This window comes from Sarcophilus harrisii, chromosome 1 (genome assembly GCF_902635505.1).
Source record: "Sarcophilus harrisii chromosome 1, mSarHar1.11, whole genome shotgun sequence".
Lineage (NCBI taxonomy): Eukaryota > Metazoa > Chordata > Mammalia > Dasyuromorphia > Dasyuridae > Sarcophilus > Sarcophilus harrisii.
In genome coordinates this window covers 603,802,397-603,821,443 of record NC_045426.1, presented here as the reverse complement: position 1 = coordinate 603,821,443, position 19,047 = coordinate 603,802,397, and the positions used below count along the sequence as shown (strand labels likewise).

Below are 19,047 nucleotides of genomic sequence, written 5' to 3'. Positions count from 1 at the left end.
AACAAGGTCTGTCTTAGCTTTCACAGGCTTTTCTGGCTGACTGAAATGGCATTTTAAAAAACCAACAGGAAAAAAAGGGTGATGTTTTTATTTTATATCAAGAGAAAGGGGGGGGGGGGATGTTTCATTTGCTGTCACAACAAAACTCAACTTCTAAGTCACAGATGCTGGTGCCCAATCTGTTGAAGTGGCGGCCACTGGACTTGTGTCAGATGATATTGTTTGCAAAGCATATTATAACTGTTTCATCCAACACAATCTTTAATGTTTGCTGGGCCTGTCACAACCAATTCCCCTCCTGAGAAAGAAAACTGTAAGATTAGAGCTCATAACTACCGGTTTGTCTCAATCAACTTGATTCAAATATGTAAATCAGTCAGTCAAAAAACATTTATTAAGCATTTATTATGTGGCTATAAATATAAAGAATAAAGATAAAAAGAGTAAAATACTCCTAAGGAGTAGCTTACCTTCCAATAGGTGGAGACAACAAATACATAATATGTAGGAATAACAATAGCAAACATTGATTTATTTAGTTCTTACTAGGTATTGTGCTAATTGCTTTGCAATTATTATCTCATTTTATACTCACAGCAGTCTGGGAAATAGATGATATTATTATCCTCATCTTATAGACCGGAAATCAAGGCAAACAGGTTAAGTGATTTACCCGGAGTCACAGAGCTAGGAAATTTCCGAAGTCAAATTTGAACTCGGATTTTCCTGAGTGCAGGCTCAGGGCTCTATCCATTAGGCCATCTAGCATATATCTATGTATCTGTGTTCCATTTCATGGCTATTATCCCTTCTTCCCTAGGGTCTTCATTAATTACATATTCTTCTCCCTCTAGGTATGATTATCGAGAAATGCTGCACAATGCCACTTTCTGTCTGGTTCCCCGTGGCCGCAGGCTTGGCTCCTTTAGATTTCTGGAGGCACTGCAGGTAAGAGGCACTCTACAGATTATTATTAATGCTAATAATTCTCATATCACCACCACTACCAAGAGTTCACATTTATCTACCCCATTAAGGCTTGCAAAGCACTTTCATAATCACTAACAATAATGGCTTGGACTTATAGGATGTTTGCAAAGGCTCACAGATTGTTTTCAAGAGTTTGCAAGATGCTTTATAAATTATCACATTTGTTCCTCACAACCCCATGAGGTAAATGCTATTATTATCCCCATTTTATAGTTAAGGAAATTGAGTCTTAAATGACTTGTCCAAGTTCACACAGCTAGTAAAATGTCTGAGTCAGGATTGAAATTCAGGACTTCTCCAAGGCCAGCATTTTACCTACTACTTTACATAAATTATCTCATTTGACTTTCTTGACATTCTTGTGAGGTTGGCAGTATTTTTATTCCAGTTTCCTGGAGTATCTGAGGAATAAGGTGATTTGCCTGGAATCTCCCATATAGCATTTGGCTATGGTAAGATTTTACCTTACTTTTCTTTACTACCAGGGAGTACCTAGTCTATCCAATCCACTCCCACTATTTTTTAGGTTCCTGTGGTTCTCTATCTTCTCCCATTGCTAAGTGATTCCATAGTCCCAGGCCTGGTGTCAGGAATATTCATTATCCTGAGTTCAAATCTAGCAGCAAACACTTAGTAGCTATGGTGGCTTTGGCCAAATCAATAAATCCTATTTGCCTCAGTTCCCTCATTTGTAAAATGAATAGGAGAAGGTTATAGCCATTCTAGTATTTTTACCAAGAAAATCCCAAAATGGGTCAAGGAAAGTCAGACAGGATTGAGCTATAACTACAACAAAAATTAAATTAAGCTCCTTAAGGGCAGAGATTGGCTTTGCATTTTTATCTCTGCTGATACACAGTAGGCATTTAATAAATGTTTATTGACCCAATTGATTATAAAGTCAATACTCTATTAATCATAGTACACTGCTTCCTGCATTAAGACAGATTTAGAATTGCACATATTTAACCTATATCTGATTACTTGCTGCCTTGAAGAGGGGAGAGGGAGAAAAATTGGAACACAAAGTTTTGTAAAAGTGAATGTTGAAAATTATCTACATGTATTTGGAAAAATACAATTTTATTGGAAAAATTTTTTTTAAAAAAGGTAGACTTGGGAATTAAGGCTGGATCTGGTATGTTTATTTTTTTGCCTAAAAAAGGAAGTAGGGGATGAGAGATGGGGGTGAGGTGGGGAAGTGTGATTTTCCTGGAGGCTTGCCACTTGTTTCTATGTGCTTATGCATACCTCTGCAGTGAGAACCACTGCTTCTGGAGAGAACCCTGCCATACATTCTAGCTTTCCCTTTATTTCCCTTGAAGGGGGTTGTTCAGTCATGGTTGAGAGCAGGGGCCAGACTAGTTTGTTGCACTTACCTGACAAGGATTAGAGCTGGATTTCTTGAGGAGACAATATCCAGCCCTGCAATAGTATAATCTTTTCATTTCATAAAAGCAAAATTGTCTATTATATTCCCACTCAATATGCAATATGTTTTCTGAGTCCTAAGTGAAAGAGATACTTAGGAGTGTAGATTGATTCCAGTTGTTTGGTCTAATGCTTTAGGACTTAGCAAGGAGAAGATCCCAGGTTTGATGATTCTCCAATTCTAATGCCTTCATGGGGAGAATTCCTACAGGGCAAGACTTTTCTTTCCTCCTCCCCCCGTCTTCTGAAGAACTAAATAATTCTTAATGTGTAAAGATAGTTGCCAATAGGCTCTTTGAGAAAGTTGCTACCAGGCCTTCTTGATCCTAAAGCATTGCTATTCCTCAACACCCACATTAAAAGGAACTATTGTCCTACCTTAATACTAGCTTGAGCTAGATATGTGACTACACTTGCACAGTTAGCCATGTGTATTTGAAATTCCGTTTCCTCATCTGCACAGTGGAAATAGTGACATTTCTAGCCATCTTTCCAGGTAGTTATGAAGGAAGTTTGTGTTCATTTATTTTAGCCATGTCTGACTCTTTGTGCCCCATCTGGGGTTTTCTTGGCAAAAATACTAGAGTTCTAGGTTTTTACATCCCTAATATTATTTCCCATAAATATGGTGTGTATATCCAAACATACCCTTTTCTTCTCTTAAGTCTTGTTCTTTCTCCAAAGCATACCAAACTCAGACATTCCTTTAACCTCCTCTATGTCTCCTGTATCACTTAAACAGGGCCTTTCCATCTTAAATTGCCCAGAGCTGAACTTTTGTTAATTGTTTAACATCTTTTCTGTTGTAATGTCACACATTCCACCGGCATAATGATAAAATGGAAAAAGCCCCTAGATATGGAACTTGTGTCCTACCCTAATACTAGCTTGAGCTATGTGACTACACTTGCACAGTTAGCCATGTGTATTTGAAATTCAGTTTCCTCATCTGCACAGTGGAAATAATGACATTTCTAGCCATCTTTCTAGGTAGTTATAAAGAAAGTTTGTGTTGTTCATTTATTTTAGTCATGTCTGACTCTTTGTGCCCCATTTGGGGTTTTCTTGGCAAAAATACTAGAGTGCTTTGCCATTTCCTTCTCTGGCTCATTTTACAAATGAGAAAATTGAGGCAAACAGGATTAAGTGACTTGCCCAAAGTCACATAGCTATTAAGGGTCTGGCTAAATTTAAACTCAGGAAGATGAATCTTCCTGTGCTACCCAGCTGTCCTATGAAGAAAGTTTATAATGCTATATAAATGATTTATTAATATTATGAAGGCAAGAATAATTCTGATTCAGTTGACTTAGAAGGAAAAGTACACACTTTTAATAAGTACAGAGAAAAGAAAGACAGAGATGTATGTGAATAGAATGGAATGTTAATACACCATGAAAAATATGAAACATATTCATGTTCACAAACATGAAGAAATTGGAGAAAAAATATGACAGAGAAAAAAATTAGAATGAGACTTTTAAAAAAATCAAAAGAATAATTATAATTATTTTGTTAAAGTTTATATTTTTAATGAAACATTTAAGTAATTTTCAATATAATATTATAGTCGGGGTTTTATTTTCTTCTGTTTATTTGATTGTTAGTATTCCTTACAGTTGTTAAGTTTATAATTGAGTCAAATTTATAATCAAGTTCTTGTTAGACAAAGAATGGGCTGTTCTGTATAGTGTGTGACACTTGGGAGTGAGTCACTTTAACTGGGGTCTGTAGATCTGGGCCAAAGTATTTTATATTCAAAACTAGTTTTATGCTAATACTTCAACGGGGCCAAATTTTCATTGCTTTTAATGAAACTGCTCCATCCTGACCAGTTGTTTCAATGGCTGTAGAATAATTAGGAATAGAAATAGGATTTTAAAAGCCTGTGCAGAATTTCCAAATTATTAAACTGGCTAGTGTAAGTATGGCTCTGATATCATTTGATAATGCTTAAGGATTTCCTCTCAAATACAGAACTCCTTAGAGTATTAGTTTTTCAATTCTTTTGACCTTTCTTCATGGTCCTAAGATTCTGGGATCCAAAGGACATAGGGAATGATAGTAATTTGATTGGTTATGATTTTTGCCTTAAGGATGGAGTTTGTGATGTCTCTCTCTAACTTGGAGATGGTTCCTTTTTTTTGTGCAGGCTGCTTGCGTCCCAGTGATGCTGAGCAATGGATGGGAGTTACCATTCTCCGAAGTGATTGATTGGAACCAAGCCGCCATCATCGGGGATGAGAGATTGTTATTACAGGTAAGAAAAGGGCTGTGGCCTTCAGCAGATCAGTTGATTATTGCTGCCACCATCCAAAGTTATCAGGAAGATGAATCCAAAAGGTCATCACTATAAAAGAAATTTTATCATGAGAAAATGGTCTGTGTCACGGTGGATATTAACTCATTTAGCAAGGTACCTTTCACTTTCCAGCGAAACATCTGCCCTGATCAGGCGAACAACTTTTGAAATGGAAAACATACTGGCGAAAAACACCGTGTAGGGGTGAGAGGAAAGGAGGATATACATAACAACTCCACTTAAAGCCTCTTATTTTATTTACTTGTTTGTTTTATTTTTAATGATATCAGTGATATCATTGCTCCTTACTTCCCATCTCACATCCCATTCCATCTATTTCTGATTGACAATACTGGCTTCCAGAAGAAAAGAGATTTCTGTAAAAAAAAATAATAATCAAAGTGTCCAGAACATTAGGAAAGCCCACATTAAAAATCCACTTGCGTTTTATGTTTTTTAATTAAAATTGTTTTATTTTTAATAGTATCTTATTTTCCCAAAAACACGTAAAGATAGTTTTCAACATTCACCTTTGCAAAACCTTGTGTTCCAAAATTTTCTCCTTCCCTTCCTTTCTCCCTCTTCCCCAAGATAGTAAGCAATTCGATATGGTGTAAGCCTGTTGTATTTTGCATTGAAGAGTAGGCAGTCTCATGTCCCTTATGTCTTTGCCTACAAGCTGCCATCCAAACATTGTGCTGTTGGCTGATGGGCATTTGCAACATCCTAGTACCAACACTTCTTGAGTGAGTGTCACTATGTAGAATGGGTGTTAAAGTTTAATCAGCTCCTGGATGAAAGGTGATCCAGGTATCAAATACCACCCATTCCAACACCAATCCCAGTCATTAGGCTCAGTATAGATTTTTACCTTCTAAAACACCTTTTTCCCCCCAATTTAATTTTTTTCCCCCTGACCTTTACAGTATGTTTTTTTTCCTCCAGCTTGAAGGCTAGTTTCTGTATAGCTGCTCCCATATTGAATAGCTACTGTGCTGTTGGTAACAATGGGTTGAGAGAGCTGGCTCAGAGCCGGAATGTCTGCTCTGGGAAATGTTTTTGTTATGTTACAATTTTTCATTTCCTGTTTTAGAACAGCTAGGATGTTTTTATTTGCATATTGTCTTGTCATTGTGTCGCCAGGAGAGCTTAAGGCAGCTTCCCTGAATCTATTTTGGTCGGTTCAGTTAGGTTTTGTTACCATACTTGACCTTTTTTTATTAAGACTCCATCTAGTGCCATGACTGCCAAAGCCATCTGTCAAATCAGTATTAATTTATCATTTCCTTTTACCTGTTTCTGCAGACAAGCAGATTAATAACTAATAGCCAGACACCATTAAAATTGGGATCTCTGTGTCTTTACAACCAGGCGAAATCATCTTCTTGAGCAATGGATTTCTCTTGGCAGCATGCTGTCAGAGACATACAAGTATTATAAACACATACACGTTGCTTCTGACATTGAATTGTATGCTGCAAGTTCAGGATAAGCACGTGCGTTCAGGTCAAAGGAGCAGCAAATACAGATATTAAAAGGTGCTGATAAATTCCCCTTCTGGCACATTTTCTGGAGAGTCAAGTAGAATAGGGTGATGGCGAGGTCTCCTTATTCAGCTGAAATGATCTTTCAGGACTATACTATCCGATGTGGATTCTGTTTAAAGCTTCCTTATATCTCTATTCTTGGGTGATCTAGATTATTTTCCTAAAACTGACATAAAAATTAATTTTCTACCACTCACCAAAGATCTCTCATTTGAAAGGTTTTCTGGGGCTGTCTTCTGCAAAGATTATTTTACTTTCAAAATAACCCTTGAGGAATAAGTTACAAAACTAGTTGCCTAAAGTTTTCTTGCCAACTTTTCTGCCTCACCTGTTATCTCTATGTTTTGACTGGTGCCGTGGATGCAGGTGCATACTTTGGTTAGCATCTGGTTTTGAATATTTGCCAAAAGTATTCATTTTCCTTTCTTCTTTTCAATGTGAAACGACTTCATTTGTCTGCCCAAAGAGGAACCAACAGCCAAAAGAACATGCCTTCTTCTTCCTCCCTCCCTTTCCACAGCCACCTGTGGAAATTCAAAGCTGGATCTGTTGATGATGACATGAATAACTTTTTAGGATCAAACAGCCATAAGATCATCATCATTCCTGCTTTAGCTTGAATCTATATAACTACAAAGAAATGCACCAAAAGAAATGGGAACAAAAACAGTTTAATCCTTGTCCCTTAACACCTCCCCTCCTCTAGATAAGACCTTGAGAAGGAAAGATCAAGGAGGAGAGAAAAAAAAAAAGATGTCAAAGGTATGGAATAGGGCCCAGGAACTATGCAGCATCTTCTCTGATCACACATAAGGAAGCTGCATGCAGCAAGAAGACATGTGTGTTTCTTCCTTGTATCAGCCAATATAAGCCCCCTGTTCCCAAGAATAAGTCATCATTGGTGAATTGATATGCAGGACATTGTGCTAGAAGTTATCATATGTATTTGGATGTGTTAAGTTCTGTGGTATTGTATAAGCTATTTGCATGTTGTTTGAATAAATAAGTGTATGTGAAGTCTGAAAGGAAATCTGTTACTAATCTATGACCATGTATATCATCCCAGCACCTTATGGGCAAGATCTATTGGATTTTTGCCTTTCTGTTATTGTCATTTAGCAGATTATTTTATGCAAAGTTGGTGCTTAATGAATATTTGTTAGATTTGAATTTGTTACCCATGCCCAAGAAAGGGAAATTGATCCTGGAGAGCTTCCTTTTTAAAAAAAATCCTTAGTTCTAAGATTATTTCAATATAACTGATTTCCTTTGGAAGCTCATAGTCTTTGTTTTGTGAATTTAAAAACATTATTCTGAGAAGGGTCTATAGGTTACCCCAGACTGCTGAAGAGTCCAGAACATGTTGTTGTGATTGTTGCTGAAATGTTTCAGTCTTGTCCAGTTCTTTGTGATTCCTTTTGAGGGTTTTTATGACAGAGATACTGGAATGGTTTGGCATTTTCTTCTCCATCTCATTTTACAGATGAGAAATGGAGGCAAACAGGATTAAGCGACAGGGTCCAGGGTCACACAGCTAATAAGTGGCTACGGCCAGATTTATATTCAGGAAAATGAATCTTCCTGACTCCAGACCTTGCATTCAATCTAGTGCGCTACCTAGCACATAGTAGGCTATTATTTAACATTTTTGTTGCTGTTTGTTGTTTGTCCTTAATTCTTGAAAATGACCAGAGAGGTGATGGCATGACATGTAAGTGAGTTGAATTTAAACAAGGGAGGGCTGTGTGTCATACTAAGGGAGAAACCTTTTCCTTTTGCCCATGAAATGAATTTCTTTCCCAATAAAACACAGTTCCTCTATTATGTTTTACATCCTTTATTCATTCTTTTTTTTTTTTTAAGAATTACTTTCTTTTGTGTGTTACCAACAAAGATAGAGCAAGAAATACAAAGAGAAATTCCATTTAAAAAAATGTAGATAATATAAAATATTTGTGAGTCTGTCTGCCAAGGCAAAGTCAGGAACTATATGAACATAACTACAAAACTCTTTCCAAACAAATAATGTAAGATCTAATCAATTGGAAAAATATCAAGTGCTCATGGATAGACTGAGCCAATATAATAAAAATGACAGTACTACCTAAATCAATCTACTTATTCAGTGCTATAACAATCAAACTCCCAAGAAATTATTTTACAGAGCTAGAAAAAATAATAACAGTTCATCTGGAGGAACAAAAGGTCAAGAATTTCAAGGGAATTAATGAAAAAAAAATGCAAATAGAAGTGGCCTAGCTGTACCAGATCTAAAATTATATTAAAAAGCAACAGGCAAGAGTTACTTTCTTCTCCAGAGTCATCTAGGTCCAGTGGCCAGTTATAGATCAGGACAATTTGGTCTTTGGTGCAAAAGGGCAGGGACAGAACAGATGAAGAGATCTGGGTCTAAAGGGTTGGAAAAATCCAAGGAAGAGTTTGAAAAAATTGGATATGAATAAGACAAAGAGGTGGGTAGTTAAAAAAAAAAAATTTCACTACAAATGTTGCATCTGAAGGAACATTTACACTAAGTAAAGAAACCAGCAAGGAACTGTCTCCAGAGCTAGAGTCTGTCTGTTCTCTAAATCTGCTTAACTTGTAAATAGCTTGAATATCTATAATCTTTATATATTCTTTAGTGAAACTATGGCTGTTCTGCTCAAGAAGACAAGCCTGAATGATTGCTGTTGCAATGACTCCTTTAGATGGATGTGTAGCAGTTAAAGGGTATTATAGTCATTCTCAAGTCTAATCTTTGACCTGCAGTCAAGATAACACACTTATGGTTATTTATCTGCAGATTCTTGTGATCTCCTAGATCACCATGTGATTCCTAGCTCTATATCAGTATTATTCAACTTCTAGATTATTGAAGCAATGATTGCTCAAAACTTAATTCCATGTCTCTGAGGAAATACGGTGTAGTTGTCATTAGACAGCAAAGTTACCAATTTACAAATAGGTGTGAGTTGGGGGGAGTTAAGTTTATTAGGTGGCAGTTTGGAATTTAGGGTGGTTGTATAGAAATTTTCTTATTTTATTTTAGAATGTTTATTTTCTTTTTAATTTATGGAATAAAGCATATAACATTGTATGATTAAAAACATGATTGCACATGAAACTAAAAATCTATTAATAGTGTTCAATTTGCTGTTCTTCTTAACATATAATACATTTAAAAATAAAACATGGGAAAGGGGGGCAGAAAACATAGATTTCTTGAGAGCCAAATGGACTTTTTTTAATATGTCAACCTAGCCAAATTTTGACTCTAACAACTTGTATACGTGGCTTCCATCCCTTTGCCACAACCACAGTGCTAGTCACCAAGTAAAACAAGCATCTTTCCACTTCCAGGGTAGCCTTGGCTACCCTGGGCAAAGAGAATGTGACAACTTGATGAATTCTTCTCAGATCCCAGCAACTGAGGGAAACTCTGCCCTTTGGTGTGAGATCATGGAATCTACAGTTGAGAGGGACTCTCATAGGCCTAGTCCAAGTCTATGCTCTAAACGGGAATAACTTTTGACACTATCCATCCTGCCAACTGATTGTTCCAGACTCTTTGGTCATTTCTTCTTCACAAGGCAAGAGCAGATTAATGACAAACAGACTTGAAATTTCCCTCTCCTTTCCCTCTCTCCAGTCCCTGCCACTCCTGCCCCCCATTCTTTCCATTTCTACTCTATTTTTCCTCCTTCTTCTATTCCTCTTTCTTTCAGTCCCCTCTTATTTTCCAGTTCTCTCCCTTTTTTTCCCCCTTCTACATGATTTCTTTTTTCATGCATTTAGCAATCATCAACACACAAACATTTCAACATAGGAAGAATAGAAAAGAGAATTGTTTATGAAATGCTGAACTTCTGCTGTGTAGTTTAGTGTTTTGTATTTTTTTAAAGTCTGAAGAATTTAACAAGGTAGTAATAAAACTATTCTATTTGTTTCCTCTTTTGAATATCTTTTTCCTCCCCTCTGTGTGAATTTTAATGTTTTATTGATACTTTTTTCACTTTTTTTTTTTAAAGAAATCTTTATCATCTGGCATAGTGATAGAGTACTGGGCCTGGAGTCAAGAAGTCTTATCTTCCGAGTTCAAATGTGGCCTCAGATACTTATTAGCTCAGTGAGCCTAGGCAAATCACTTAACTCTTATTTGCCTCATTTTCTCATCTATAAAATGAACTGGGGAAGGAAATATCAAACTACTCCAATATCTTTGTTAGGGAAAGCCCAAATGGGGTCACAAAGAGTCAGATGTGACGTAACAACTGAACAACAACACATCTACCATATCATTCTCCTAATCTCATATAGAAATCCTACCTTATAGCAAATAAATATAGTCAAACAAAACATATATAGTGATACACTAGCCATATATCTGACATTAGCTATAGCAGAAAATATTTATGTCTTATTCTGTATCTTTTGTCCATTTTTCCCTCTGCTAAGAAATGGGAAGTATTTTTCATCAACCATCTTTGTGAAGTCATTGTTTATTGTACTGATCAAAATTGAATCAATTTTGAATAGTTCTCTTCCATTTTTTAGGCATTTAAAATCAAGAAAAACTGAACCCAACACTGGCCATTTCCAAAACCACATCTTATTCTTCACTTTGAGTTCATCACTTCTTTATCAGAAGTTTTTTTTTGTTTTTGTTTTGTTTTGTTTTGTCACCAGTTCTTTGCAAACATGGTTGGTCATTGCATGGCTCAGAAGGTTTTAAGTCTTCCCACATCTTAATTATATTGACTATATTGGCAGCTTTCTCTAGATTCCATAGTCCTATATAATAACACTTTTCAGCACTTGGAACAGTACCCCCATTAAATTGGGTGTTATAAGAATTAAGGATGGACTTACCTCTCTAGTTCCTTTCTACCAAGGAAATAAATTCAATCCTATATACCCAGATTAAGAAAATAATTAGAAGGGTGATGAACAAGTACTGAGACTAATTGACTTATATTTGTATGTCTTGTTTAGACCAAGAGACATATTCTAACAAATACATTACCACCCTATCTATTTCCTGAAAAGTTTAACAACACTGCCTAAAAGAATAACAGTGACTGATTGGTACATGCTATGAGACTAACCGTGTGTGTGTGTGTGTGTGTGTGTGTGTGTGTGTATTTCTCAACCTTTTTATTATTTTATCAAAATCCACACCTGTCAGAAGTTCTATTTTTATTCCAAGAAGATAGAAACTGCCTTCTTTCTTCCTTTTTTGAGCTTTTATTAATATCCTTTGTTTTTACATCGCTGCATTTCCTAGTATGTCCTTCCTTTCTCTTCCACCCCAAAGATATCCATCAATTTTCATAATATATGCAATGTTCCATATCTGTAGTGCCCCACCTCTAAAAAGAAGGAAAGGAGGTGCATTGTCATATGTTTTCTTTAGGATCAGACTTAGTATTATAAGAACCCAACATTCTATTTTTTTTTTTTTTTTGTTCTTTCCATTTACATTGTGTTCATTAATACATTCTTCCACTACTCTTCTGGGAATCAGAAAAAGGAAATACAGGGAAAGAAACAACATTGCCACATATTCATGGATATAAATAGTCATTTTGTAGTTTAGTAATTTCTATGCATCTAGAGAAGGAACTGATAAATAGAAATATGTATAGAATGATTTTACATATATGTGTATATATAGAAATCATTATATATACATACACATGTATATATATGCATATAAGTATATATATGTGTGTGTGTATGTATTTATGTCTAATGGCATCCATCTCTAGGGTCAGAAGAAAGAAGTGAAAAAAATGTACAACATAACTTTATAATAATACATTTACAAGGAATAGTAAGTTGTACCTAATAGATTTGCAGTTTCATGGGCAATTTCTTTTTTATTATGCTATGTTATAGAAATGTTTATTTTCTTCCATAAATTAAAAATGAAATGAATAATTTTTATTTTTTAAAAGAGACTAATGAGACTTCAACATATATTGCTTTTAAACTCTTCCAACTAATAATACCAGGTGTTTGTTTTTTTACTTCATAGTTTTCTTATATAATGTTATCTAAAATCTTCCCTGATTCAAATTTTTATATCTCAGTTCAGTCATATTTCCTGATAAAGTTACTGCATTGGCCATTTTGTGGACTCTGAGTTCTGAAGGAACCACAATGTGCTTAGAGAAAAATCTTTTGCTCTCTCTTTAGGTTGTTTTATCTTCTACTAGAGATATAGAATCTGAAGATTTGAGGGTAAATTCTAGCTTCCTCTCTTAGTTAGTTGTATGATCTTGATTAGACAAGGCAGCCCTTCTAAACTTCAGAATCCTCATTTGCAAAAAAAGTGATATCTACTTTATAGAAGCTTACATGAACTAGTATGTGAAAGTCTTTGAATGTAATATAAGGGTAAGTTATTATTATTGTTCAAGAAAAATATTTTGTGAATACACACACATACACACGTATAGATTCTTTATAACTTTTAGAAAGAGACAGAGCACTTTCTGCCCATATATGATTAAGCAATTGGGCCCAAAATTGCATGGACTGTTTGATTTGAACCTTTCAAAAGCCCTTTGCACTATGTAGGATAGAGGTATTGACTCATTTTATAGGCAAGGAGTTGAAGCTCAGCTTGGCTGATCAGGATCAGGTCTGGATTCCAGTTTTCCTGATTCTTAGGCAATAGGTCTTTTTATTTTAGCATTATTAGTACAAGATCTTCCTGTTTACTAGAAGTGTAGGAATAAAGCTTTTCCCAAATTATCTCCCCTGCCCCACCACTGCCCTGGGTGAGATATTACTCATGTTCTAAAATATAATTAACCCAGGGAAATCAGCATCATCTCTTAGATGGTGGGAATTTTTAGACTTTTAACTAGTGAAAATAAAAGACATTAGTTAGCAGTAGTGACAGCATTTTTTTTTTTTTTTTGCTTTTTGAGTAATTCATTTTTTAGCAATCTGTCTATATGACTGTTCCTCTAACCCCCCCTCCTGCCTCCATAAAAAACAAAAACAAAACAAAACAAAAAAAAACCCTATTATTTCAGCTTGAAGGTGTTAGATTTCAAACATTAAAGGTAATTAGTATTGATTTGCTGTAACTGAAGTCTGGAAGACCTAAGTTTGCATCCTACTTATAATATTAACTTTTTGACTACTTGCAAGTCACTTATCCTTATTAAGTCTTAGGTTCCTATTCTGTAAAATGGAAACAATACTTGCAGTACCTCCCCTACAAGACTGTAGCAAGGTTCAAACTAAATCAAATACACAGAATGCTTTGTAAACATTGAAGCATTATCTAAATGCCTCTTGTTATTATCTGGTATGTTATTTGGCTGGTTACACATCTTTGTAGGAGGGATTGCTTATACAGATGAATCAATGAATTGAAATAGATGTGGGTTCTAAAAACTTATTGTTTTGAATTGGAAACGGTATCCTAACTCAGTTGCACTAATTTAGTCAAATTATGCTGTTTTCTTTAATAGCTAATTATTTTAACCTTATATTGCAGATTCCTTCTACAATCAGGTCTATCCATCAGGATAAAATTCTAGCACTTAGACAACAGACACAGTTCTTGTGGGAGGCTTATTTTTCTTCAGTTGAGAAGATTGTATTAACTACACTAGAGGTGAGTGAAAGCCTTAGGATATAAGTCAGTTTCCTTTTGTGCCTTTCTTGCCTTGTGTTTTGCTGTTAAATGACCTTGATTATAATGACATGTGATTGTTTCCCAGGGGAGAAACAAAGCCTTCTCTTATTTGAGATATCACTTCCCTTTCCTCCACCGTACCCCAACCTTCCTTTCCTCCTCACCTTTTGCCCAGCCCAAAGAAGTATTTCCTTTCCTGTTGAAATCCATACATGAAAGTGTACCCGATGAGCAGTTGAAACCAGCTGGTGAAACCAGCTCTGCATTGAAGCTTTGGGAAGATTTGTACTTAATGATTGTCTTTCTGTCATTCATGCTCCATGGGATCTTTTCAAAAACTTATTTCCGGAACTCACTTAGAGAAGTTAGCAGTCAAGTGGGAAAAATCCTCATTCTTGCTCGTGTGTCTCCAAACATTCAGAAGTTTTCTATGCATTCTGTTCTGGTTGAAGGCTTAATACATTTAGTTTTCTAGTCATCTATGATTCAATTTATATTAACTCCCAGGAGATACAGTAAAAGGAAAGCCAGAATCATCCCAATTTGGTAAATAAGACAATCAATAATTAATCGATCAATAAACATTTTAAGCTCTTTCTATGTGCCAGGTACTGTGTTAAACACTGGGGATATAAAAACACAAAAAGAGGCAAAGACTGGCCCTGTCCTTAAGAAGTTTACAATCCAATGAGGGAGAAAATATGCAAACAAACAAATACATACATATGCACGCACACATACACACATATCATGCAATATAGGGGATAAGTAAGAAATAATTAGCAGAGGGAAGGCACTAGAGTTAGAAGGGGTTGTTTTATTAAAGAATTTTAACGACAGCCCCAAGTTTAAAGAAACCATCGCCTTTTTCTCCCCACTCCCAAAAGGAAAAAGAAATCATATATATGATACAATTAAATAAATACATATTAAACTCCTACCTTTTTGAAGATATTGTACTAGACTCCAGAGATATAAATACCCGCAAGAGACATAATGGAAGGTGAAATTCTCTGTACACAATTATATAAATGCAAAATGTATTCAGAGTTATAAAAGATGGCTTCAAATCCAGGAAGACCTGAGTTCAGGTTTTATCTTTAACACATCCTAGTTCTATTTTTGTTGTTGTTGGGTCATTTCAGTCAAATTTGACTCTCCATGACTGTTTTCTTAACAGAGATACTAGAGGGGTTTCCTATTCCCTTCTGGCTCATTTTTACAGATGAGGAAACTGAAGCGAACAGGGTTAAATGACTCACCCATCATCACACAGCTAGTAAGTGTCTGAGATTATATTTGAACTCAGGTCTTTCAGACTGCAGGGTTAGTATGGGGTCCTCAAACTTTTAAAATAGAGGGCCAGTTCACTGTCCCTCAGACTGTTGGAGGGCCAGACTATAGAAAAAAACAAAAACTTTGTTTTGTGGACCTTTAAATAAAGAAACTTCATAGCCCTGCATGAGGGGGATAAACGTCCTCAACTGCCACATCTGGCCCTGGGTCTTTGTTTGAGGACTCCTGCATTACATCATCAAGCTGCCCTTGAATTCTGTGCCCCTGAGCAAATCAATTAACTTCTTAGGGAATTTTCTAGGATTTTAAATTGTGTACAAGATGCAAGCTTTCATTAATAGAGAATATTTGCTCACTTGAGAATTCTCTCTATCAAGCCACAGTTCTAGTCTCTATACTATAAAATAATTATCAGAAAAGTGTTAGGTAAGAGCTCATGTAAAAGATGCCCCTTGAGCCATGTCTTGAACCACTTTGGGAGTGGACCATGTAGCCATGGCCTAATGATAATCTGATAATAACATGAAATGCTAAGAGTAGAGAAACTAGGATGGAGAATTACATTGCAAACATTGTTTGTGGGGAATAATAAAAGAAGGACTTAACACACTCCAGACTTTTAGGAAACTTATTCTGAAAAAGAAGATTCTTGAAAGTGGTCCAGTGAATTAGTGGTCAGTCATACACTGGAAAAAACTGGAGAAGAGAAGCCCACACTATAGCTACTCGTATTACTCACCTATTTTCTTTCTGGCTAGACCAGACATTCTGATCTGATCTGCCTTTGCCTGTGCAGCCTATACAATCATACTTAGGCTTATGTTCTCCCCCGAGTTTGTCTTCTTCCCATCCCCTCCAATTGACCGGACCTGCCCTAGTCTATTCTAATTTTTCACTTGCCTATCAGTGTTTTTATTTTTGGTACTGAACTTCCCTGAAAGGATTGATTGAAGCCAACTAGCCTTTTTTCTGTTCCTGACACAATATTCTACCTTCCATCTCCTTGTCTTTGTACAATCTACCCCCATGACTGTGACGTACACAGTGCTATGCTTTGGTAAAACTATCATGTCAGAAAGGCTAACTCAGACCTTAACCTAGCATGTGAAGATCAGAGCAATTTGTTCCTATGGCTGTGAAGGCAGCTGAACCAAGACCTGTAGATGGCTTAGAATTTGGTCAGACATTGAAGACACTAAAGTCATCCACTGCATCTTAGGCCATCATCCGCTGAACTTACTTGACTTGCTTTGAACTTAAGTGATTTGAAAGAAAGAATGAGGCTGATGACTTTGTGCAACTCATTTAAATCCAATTCATTATATCACCTGTGATATCATTGTACCTGAAAATAACTGGATTGTATTCCTTCTTTATCTGTCTCTTAAAATAAGTTTTAAGTTCAGCTTAAACACTGTCTTCTTTACTTAACTTATTTCTGCCTCAGTTTCCTCAATTATAAAATGGGGATTATAACACATCTTACAGAATAATTGCAAGGTTCAGATGAGATACTATTTAACAAATTTTTTCTGAAACTCACTAGTTCTGTGCTATTTCTGATAGTTCTTATCTTGTGTAAAAAAAAAAAAAAGCTTTCTGTATTCTACTAAAATTATTTCTTAGATCTTGGATAAAAATCAAGTGGATTTTCACTTTCATAAAAAGTAATTCATAAAGCATAAAAAATGATCTCTGATTTTTTTTAAAGATTATAAATTTCTTTCCTCATGATATCCCACTAAGCAAGAGACTGCAAATATTATTATTATTTTCATGTAATAGATGAAGAAACTGTGAATCATAGAGTTCAAGGGTCTTGCTCAATGTCAGAAAGTTAGTCTCTTTTGGAGCTGAAACATATATCTGTTCATACTAATGTACCTCCCTTATCTCCTTTCCACGCTTACCTTCTCATGACTGCAAGTGAAAGAGGCATAATCTTGTTTAAGGCCTTGTGAGAAATGACTCCTTTTGCATGTGGTCTTATTGCTAGAGCAACCCCCTCACTTATTGAGTTAGCAATGTTAGCTAAGGTATCTTGATATGTCTGGCAGGTAAAAAAGGTTGCATGTGTTGTGTTGTATCAGAGAAGGGTTTTGAGTCAAAACTGTTTAAATTTGTAGGTTGGCAGTGGAAACACCTTTCTCTTGAATGGGAGCCATCCATTTCTCTGGGGATGCTTATGTATTCTAAAATATTGGAAAAATTATACACTTCATCTAAATGTACAAGATCTGCCAAATCTCTTGTTGGAGTCCAGAGGAAGTATTGTAATCATTTGGCATCTTAACCAAGTGCCATCAAAAAGATGCTTTTTAGGTTTTCCCTTTTAGTTCAAATCTCAATTTATTATTATTGTTTTTATTATTATTAAATTTTAGCTATAATACACACTGAGGGCAGTTGAGGTTGAAAACTAAATCCTGTACAAACCGAAGTCTACATTTATTTTTAAATGAACTTCTTCAGTTCATTATCCATTTAAAATAATTCAGGCAAGAGCTCACAAGGAAGTCAGACAAGGATACTCTCAAGATCTCTCTGAAGAACTTTAGAACTGATTACATGACATGGGAGACCCTGGCAAAGGAGCACTGTACATTGCATAGTTGCATCAAGGAAGACAGTGCTCTATGAGAGAAACACAACTGAAGTAACTCAAAAGAAACACAAGATGTGCATAGTTAGAGAATCCACATCAAATGTTCACAGGGACTATTTGTGCCTGACTTGTGATTGAGCATTTTGAGCTCATACTGGTCTGATCAGCCATAGTTAAATACATTGTAACTTGACTCTTAACAGAGTGATATCTTTTTGGTCTTTGAGAATAAAGGAAAACACACACCATAAGCATTACTGGTCTAGCTTTAGACTTGGGGAGCCCTTGAGGCTCAGAGAGTGTATATTACTCAGCATTTAAAGTGGGCAATTGGGAACTTATCCCAGATATCAGGGCCCAAAGATTCTGTAGCCCTAAAAGCCCTGATCATTAGCTGCCTTGAAATGCAGAACTTTGGCTTCCTTTAAACCAGTGGTTCTCAAACTTTTGTTTTCAGTATCTTTATCCTATTAAAAATTATTGAGGATCTCTCCAAAGTGTTTTTGTTTATCTGGATTATATTTATAGACATTTACCATATTGGAAATAAAAACTATTTTTGAATTTGTAGACCTTCTAAAAGGGTTTCAGCGATCCCCAGGGTTCTCTAGACCATACTTTGAGAACCACTGCTCTAAACTATTGAAAGAGATTCAATGGTCCCAGAGTTGTAACTTTCTCCAGGATAGATTACTGAGGTACTAGAGGACCTGGTTACTAGAAAATCCCTCCTTGAACCTTGGATGATTTATGCATCTTTCATAGCCAAGACCACCTCAACATCAAACCACTTAGACTAATGTCCACATTGATTAATGACTGGAGCATCCACACATGGTATTCAGTGATAATTTCTGAAAAAGTGTTTCCAATTAAAGTGAAATTTCTTAGTCATTCCTTCAGAGTTCACTTTGTTAGGTTCAAACTTTGATGGGCTAATCTTGAACAGAAGCTGGATGGTCACTTTACACAACATTTAATGGAGGTGATTGTTAGGCAGAATTGAAAAAGTACTTATCTGAAACCAGGATGTGAACCAATGAATCACAATTAGACATGAAGCAGGTAACATTGAGGATATGTGTTAATGCTATTCAAAGTTATTTAGGGAGACATATTCTTACTTGGACCTTGATGCAGAAAGGTTGTCTTTTTTCTCCTGGCGTCCAAACATTCCACAGTGATAGGACACTAAACATAGCATACTCTGGTATCTGCT

General features: G+C 35.8%; 1 protein-coding gene across 1 annotated transcript in view; it reads left to right on the top strand.

The window, feature by feature from the left end:
- The window catches only part of EXT1 (exostosin glycosyltransferase 1), a 341,760-nt gene that overhangs the window by 291,147 nt on the left and 31,566 nt on the right, over positions 1-19,047 (top strand). The window contains exons 2-4 of the mRNA XM_003760340.4: positions 855-948; positions 4,574-4,681; positions 13,787-13,906. Coding sequence (XP_003760388.1) covers positions 855-948; positions 4,574-4,681; positions 13,787-13,906 — 322 coding nt within the window. The remainder of the gene's footprint in view (positions 1-854; positions 949-4,573; positions 4,682-13,786; positions 13,907-19,047) is intronic.